Here is a 6,523-nt window from a genome sequence, read left to right as displayed (position 1 = left end):
AGTAGCTGTGATCCCCCCAGGTCAAGTGGCAGCTCTGCAGGGGGGATGCTGGACGCTGCAGGGGTGGTGCAGAGCATCTCCCAATTCCCCATCCCATGTCAGTTGGGGGCAGAAGGGGGACCCGTCTGGCAGCCCCACGGCTGAGCAGCCTGAAGCCGCGACGCTGGTGTCGCTGGTCCCGGCAGGGACGTCCTGGTCCCCATGGGACGTCACAGCTCGTCCTTCCCCACTGCAACGGCAGCCAGCGGTTCCGTCTCCGTCTCCCGCAGCAAATCCCCCTCTTCCGCACCGAAAAGCATCTTCACCAGGTCGTCTGCCTGCACGCGCTCCTGTGGGGCAGACCCACGGGGATGAGCATGGCCACACTGTCCCCCCCAAAAAACCCACCCAACTGCCGGGGAGGGGGCTTACCCGCTCGCTGTGCCGAGGGTCCAGGGTGAACCAGAGGGCGATGGCGCAGCGTTGGCCCTTGGTCACGGCTTTCACTCCATGGGGGTTCTCTGAGCCGGAGGAGAAGCCCACGGCGCGGCCGCACTGCGGCTGAACCTCCGCCTGCAACAGACGGGAGACCCTGGTCAGGATGCACCCGGTGGGTGAGGGGATGAGTTGGTCCCCCCCAACCCAACTTCACCCCTTGCGGTGGCACAGGGGATGGGGCCAGCAGGCAGGAGCTGGGTTTGGTGCTGCACATGGATCCTCAAGGAGCTGAGCTACTTACGGTCTCGGTCTTGGCATCCAGCTCGGTGAAGTAGAAAGCTCCTCCTTCAAAGTCCCCGTTGAGGTAGAGGATGGCACTAAAGGAAGCAGAGGACAAGCGGAGGTGGCGACCATCACCCCAGGCCACAGCTCCAGCAACTGGGAGCTCCTCCAACACCATGGCAAGAGCCAGAGGCAGGAGAGCCCAGGTTGGGTTGCCCTCCCATCCTGCTCCTCCCAACCCAGGTGCCACCAAGCCATGGCGCCCTCAGGTGGAGAAGCTCTGGGTGATAGACACCACCGGTACCTGTAATCCCGGAAGGTGTAGGCTGGAGGTTCCTTCACGCACACCAGGGCCTCCGCGTTGAGGATGCAGTTGTCCACGTGCACTTCGTGGCTGTTGTCACTCCGGCCTTCTTGCTTCTCTAGGGTGGAACAAGACCTGGCACATCAAGATCCCTTTGTCCCTGCAGGACTGGGATCTGTTCCCAAGTGCCACGTGCTTGGAGGTGACAAGAAAGCCACCTGCAGCCTAAAGCCCTTCACTCGCAGGAGTGAGAGGCCATTCGGGTGGCACACGCCCCTGTTGACTTGTCCCATGGCACGTCCATGGCCCTCCAGACACAGTCTCTCCCAGCACCCAATCCCAAACGCCTCCAAGTGCTGAAATTCTATATGGCATGAAGCCACCTGCGTGTTGGAGGCAACCAACAGAGCCGCTCATCTTCCCAAACCGGGCTTAGGGACAAGCTCCCCACACCTTCCTTTTGGGAAAAGGAGCCGGTTAGGGAGCAGCAAGGAAAGGTCCAAGACCAGACCACCCCAGCTGTTGGCAGAGACCCAGACAGGACAAGAGGCTGAAGGAGACTTGCTTCTCCTTGGGCTGTACTCCTCCGAGGCCATGCTCACCATCGATGGCTGTGCGGCACACCAGGTGGGAGTAGGAGAAGTGGAGCGGGACCTCCAGGCGGAAGTAGGACTCCATCATGTGCCGCACCTTCTCTGTCACGTTGTAGTAGAGGTAGGCACTCTGCAGGGGCACCTTGCCCTCCTGGCCCAGCTGCGGGGGACGGACAGGACACGGGCTCAGCCCCAGGTGGGTTGGGCAGGCACGGGCAGCTTGCCTGCCTTCAAACCCCGCCTCCCTGGTCTCCGCAGCCTGTTTCTCCCCCCTCCCCACAACCACCCTAACCTTGAGGGCCTTCAGGACAGTCACGCCGTAGAAGGTCTCGCTGGGGGTGTGAGGAGATGTCTTCCCACGATACCCATCCCCAGCCGAGGCAGCTGCCTGCAAAACCCAATCGGTGTTACCAGTCTGACTTCTGAGCCGCAGGATGGGACCCTTCAGCACCCCCTGTCCCATGCCTGCCCGCTCCTGCCGTCCCCGTGCTCACGTTGGTGAGTCTCTGCAGCTCCCGGCACTCCTCAGCGGAAAGGACCCCGTCCACCACAACGCGCTGGGAGCCATTCAGGGTCTTGGAGTTCATGGTGACACTGGCTCCTTCGTACACCAAGGGGCCACCTGTGGCACAAAGGGGATCAGGATGACACAGGGATGGGTGCCGCCAACCCTGGGGTACAGGGCTGGGGGAAGCTGTGGTCCTGCCACCTGCTCTTGCCACCACCCACATGGAGGGACCGTGACCTGGCAGTGGGGGACATGGAGGTCCCCATCCTACACCTCCCCTTCCGGCCCTCCACACCTTCTCGGATGAACTTGCTCATATCGGCAGACTCCTTGGCCTTCTCCTCCACCAGCGTCTCGATCTCCTTCATGAGGTTCCCAATCTCCTCCGAGATGCGTGCCGCCGTCTCCCGCTCCACCCTGGGCACGCAGCAGCCATCAGCTCCACTGCCCCACTGTGCCCGCATCGCAAATGAAGGGCACCAGGACAAGGGCAGGACAAGTTGTCTCCAGGGGCCGGTGACAAAGCCCAGGGCTGGAGAGAGTCATCTCAACGCATCCCTCACCCTGAGCTGCTTGGGATGACCTACCCATCCCCATCACCCCAAAGGCTGATGGGGAGCAAAGTTCTGCCCTCCAGCAGCCTCTTCCAGACCCAACACCAAAAAACCTCCCTGACAGCAGCTCCATGGCCATGGGATTTGGCCCAAACCCCATGAAGAAAGAGGGGTACGTCCCATTGGTCTCCCCGTTGGGTAGGCTTGGCCATCAGCTTGGGAGAGCACTCACTTTTGTTTCTCTCGCAGCCTTTTTGGTATCACCTCTTCGGGAGTCCACGTGTCCTGCAGCCAGAAGAACAACAACATCAGGAGCTGGACAAGGATCTGGCTGGGACGCAGACCCCTCCCTCATCCCCCTCCCATCTGGCCACTGCATCCAGCCTGGTCCAGCACCGCTCACCGGGTCCACGAAGGGGATGCCGAAGACGTCGTAGCTGAAGAAGAGCAGCTCCTTCTCCATCAGGCTTCGCTGGCGGTATGCCTGGATCTCCTGTGGTGAGGGGCAGAGGGACGGGGTGAGGGCATGGCACGAAGGCTCTGAAAAGACCCTGAGCGAGGGCAGGAGGGTGCTGGGTTTACATCATTCCCGCGGTCCTTGCTCCAGACCCGCAGCCCTGGTTTCCCGGTCCCTCTGGCAGCCGGGAAGCAAGTGGCTTTCCCCATCCTGCATGAACTTCCCTGTCCCATGTGGACGAGCCCTGGGGAGAGGACGGGGGAGACAGAGGCACATGTGTGTCCCTCCTACAGGAAGCTCTTCAGAAGCAAATTCCTTTCCCTGCTCCACCTGACATGGGGCAGAGACTCCATCCCTGCCTACCACCTCCCAGGCAGCACCCAAGCATCTGGATCCAGCTATTTTGAAGACAAATCCTCTCCTTTTTAAGCAATTTCACTTCAGCTGCGGAAGTCTGTAGCAGAGGTGGGCTCAGATCCTCCTAAAAAGTCTGTCTGTCTGCCTCTCACAAACCTCTCCCACAAGAGCTGGTCCATTTATGCCATCAAGCCTTCACTTGGCCAAAGATATTTTGTCAGTGACATTTTTCAGTTCCTCAGCTATTTTCCCGCTTGTTGGGTCTTGCATCTGTCCATCCCTCCCCACCTTGCCACCAAAGGGTGGCTGGACCAGAGCAGATCCACCCAGAGCAGACCCCAAAACCTCTGCAAAGGTCCCCAAGGAGGGGAGAAGATGTCCCTGAAATGGCTCATCCCAGCCGGTCGCTCACCTCTCGAGGTTGGATGGGTCCTGCCAGGTTTTCCCCCAGGACGGCGGTGTAATAGGCCAAATTCTGGTTCATCACCTCGTCGTTTGGGAAGAAGAGCAAATAGGTTTTGGCGCATTCAATGGCTTTTTCGTAATTCCCATCTGCAAAGAGAAACGGCGCTGTTAATGGCACGTCCAAGAGCATCAGAGACAGAGCAAACACGGATATGGAGGAGAAACAAGAGAGAAAGTCCTTGTTCTCCAAAGGGTCTCCCAACTAGGGCAGATATCCTGGAGCAAAGACAACTGCTGCCACAAAGGCAAAATTAAGAGTCCGAGGCGCTTTCCTGCCTCCAGAAATCATTACACCAGAAATCAGGGCCACTGCTTGAGTAGTTCTGTCACTGGGAAAACATCTTGAAGCCTATTTCCAGGCAGCAAGACCCAATCATTTCCAGGCTAACCCGCAATTTTCAGCCACTTAAGCACCCTGACCCACTTTCATGCAAAGGACTGCAGCCTTTCAATCTTCTTGGCTTTCATTTTTTTTCCCCTCCTTTTGGAGAAATTTGCACAGAAACAGTTTAGATTTTTCTAAGGAGGTGAATAAAAAATAAAATAAAATTGGGTATATTTGCCTGGGTTATAACTAATTGTTCTGGAGGGGGCGGATGCCTCTGTGGTTTGGAGCAAGAGGCGGATAAGTTGGCAGGAGAAAAAAAAAATGCTTCTCTAGGCTGTTATTTCACTTGGAAAGCGAAGCTGCCCAGGAATTGAGCATCTGAAGTGACGTGGAGAGTTCTTGCAACCAGGCAGAGTGAGATCCAGCTCTCCTGTGGCACATTTCAGGCTGGAGGAGCGGGCCGGTGTGAACTTCATGAAGATCAACAAGTGGAAGGTCCTCCACCAGTATAGGTAAGGACTGGGGAATGGATGGGTTTAGAGCAGCCACGTAGAGAAGGACTTGGAGATACTAGTGGACAAAAAATTGGACATGAGTCGGCAATGTGCACTTGCAGCCCAGAAAGCAAAGAGTGTCCTGGGCTGCATCACAAGAAGCGTGGCCAGCAGGTCAACAGAGGTGATGCTCCCTCTTTGCTCCACTCTCACGAGATCCCACCTGGAGCAGTGCGTCCAGCTCTGGGGTCCACAGCACAAGAAGGACATGGACCTGTTAGAGTGGGTCCAGAGGAGGCCACAAAAAAGGTCAGAGGGATGGAACGCTTCTACGAAGAAAGGCTGAGAGAGTTGGGATTGTTGAGCCTGGAGACAAGAAGGCTCCAGGGAGACCTTCTTGTAGCCTTTCCATATATAAAGGGGACTTACAAGAAAGATGGAGACAACTTTTTACCAAGGCTTGTAGTAACAGGACAAGGGGCAACGGTTTTAAACTGAAAGAGGGTAGGTTTAGGTTGGCCATAAGGAGGAAATTTTTTATGATGAGGATGGTGAGACACTGGAACAGGTTGCCCAGAGAAGATGTGGATGCCCCATCACTGGAAAAGTTCAAGGTCAGGTTGGACAGGGCTTTGAGCAACCTGATCTTGTGCAGGATGTCCCTGCATCTTGGGTTGGACTAGATGATCTTTGAAGGTCCCTTCCCAACCCAAACCATTCTGTGAGTCTATGAGTTCTGCCCATGAAGAATGGCCCGTGCAGAGCACGATGTCCAGTGCCAATGGCCAACAGAGGATGGGGCAACGAGCTGCTTACTGTTGTAGTAGGCAAACTGCAGGTAGTTGAAGTGCGAGGGCAGGAAATCCTCCAAGGGCTTCTCCCGGCCAGGCTGAGAGGCCAGCTCCGTAACGCAGCCCTGCTTGCAGCTTAGCACCTGCATGTAGTGATCTGGTGGAGAAAAACCTCGTGTCACTGCACACGGTGGCCCAAGGGGTGGTGGACAGGACCTTGGGGGTCTCCGCTCCAACCTCCTGCTCGCAGCAGGGCTGTTGACAGCTTTTCAGTGGTGGAAACGCCCAAGGATGGTGGTCGCCCACCTCTGCATGATCGGTGGCGGGGCTGTGCTGCTCTCTGGGGAAGGAGTGATCACCCTCAGCCTCCCACCCTTGCATCCTGTTGACCCTCTGCTGGTCCCTCTCCTGTTTCTCCACATCCCTCTGGAATTTGGGGGGTTCCTGGGCATCGCCCCCAGTGCTGAGCGCAGGCAAACACCTCCTGCCACTTGCTGGCCACGCTCCTCCTAGCGAAACCTAGGATGGGGTTTGCCCTCTATGGGGACCCACCGCCCCCCAGGTCTTTGGGGACCTCTTTGGGGACCACCACCCCCCAGGACTGTCCCCAACTCTTGAGATGGGATGCAGCACGCGCAGCTCCCACCTGTGATGGCCTGGAAAAGGTCTGCATTGTACTCCAGGTAGTTGTAGCCCTCGTAGTCATAGGGTCCCTCACAGAGCGCACGGCACTCGGTGTCTGCCACAAAATACTCCTCCAGCGCCTTCTCCAGGTGCAGGATGGCGGCGGCTGGCTGCTCTGCTGTGTAAAACCTGACACCCAGCCGAAACTCGGTCTAAGGAGGGATGAGAAATGATGGGAGGGGCTCAACGCCCCGCTCCCTGTGACAGAGCACCCAGGGCGCCTTGTGTCCACAGGATGGACCTCACAGCACCAAGGTGGCATCTCATGAGCTTGCCGAGGCAACAGCAA

The 6,523-nt window shown here is 57.5% G+C and overlaps 1 protein-coding gene across 1 annotated transcript in view; it reads right to left on the bottom strand.

Annotated features, from left to right (window-relative positions):
• Window positions 1-65: 65 nt before the first annotated feature.
• Window positions 66-6,523, bottom strand: part of LEPRE1 (leucine proline-enriched proteoglycan (leprecan) 1) — an 8,928-nt gene continuing 2,470 nt past the window's right edge. Inside the window, exons 2-14 of the mRNA XM_009334127.1 lie at window positions 6,197-6,386; window positions 5,576-5,707; window positions 3,885-4,024; window positions 3,062-3,151; window positions 2,891-2,943; window positions 2,400-2,521; window positions 2,091-2,218; window positions 1,889-1,984; window positions 1,606-1,756; window positions 1,004-1,121; window positions 719-794; window positions 412-552; window positions 66-329 (exon numbers count right to left, since the gene is read on the bottom strand). Of these exons, the coding sequence (XP_009332402.1) occupies window positions 210-329; window positions 412-552; window positions 719-794; window positions 1,004-1,121; window positions 1,606-1,756; window positions 1,889-1,984; window positions 2,091-2,218; window positions 2,400-2,521; window positions 2,891-2,943; window positions 3,062-3,151; window positions 3,885-4,024; window positions 5,576-5,707; window positions 6,197-6,386 (1,557 nt within the window). The 3' untranslated portion in view covers window positions 66-209. The remainder of the gene's footprint in view (window positions 330-411; window positions 553-718; window positions 795-1,003; window positions 1,122-1,605; window positions 1,757-1,888; window positions 1,985-2,090; window positions 2,219-2,399; window positions 2,522-2,890; window positions 2,944-3,061; window positions 3,152-3,884; window positions 4,025-5,575; window positions 5,708-6,196; window positions 6,387-6,523) is intronic.

Source organism: Pygoscelis adeliae, unplaced genomic scaffold (genome assembly GCF_000699105.1).
Source record: "Pygoscelis adeliae isolate BGI_AS28 unplaced genomic scaffold, ASM69910v1 Scaffold291, whole genome shotgun sequence".
NCBI lineage: Eukaryota > Metazoa > Chordata > Aves > Sphenisciformes > Spheniscidae > Pygoscelis > Pygoscelis adeliae.
This window is presented reverse-complemented; position numbering and strand designations above follow the sequence as displayed.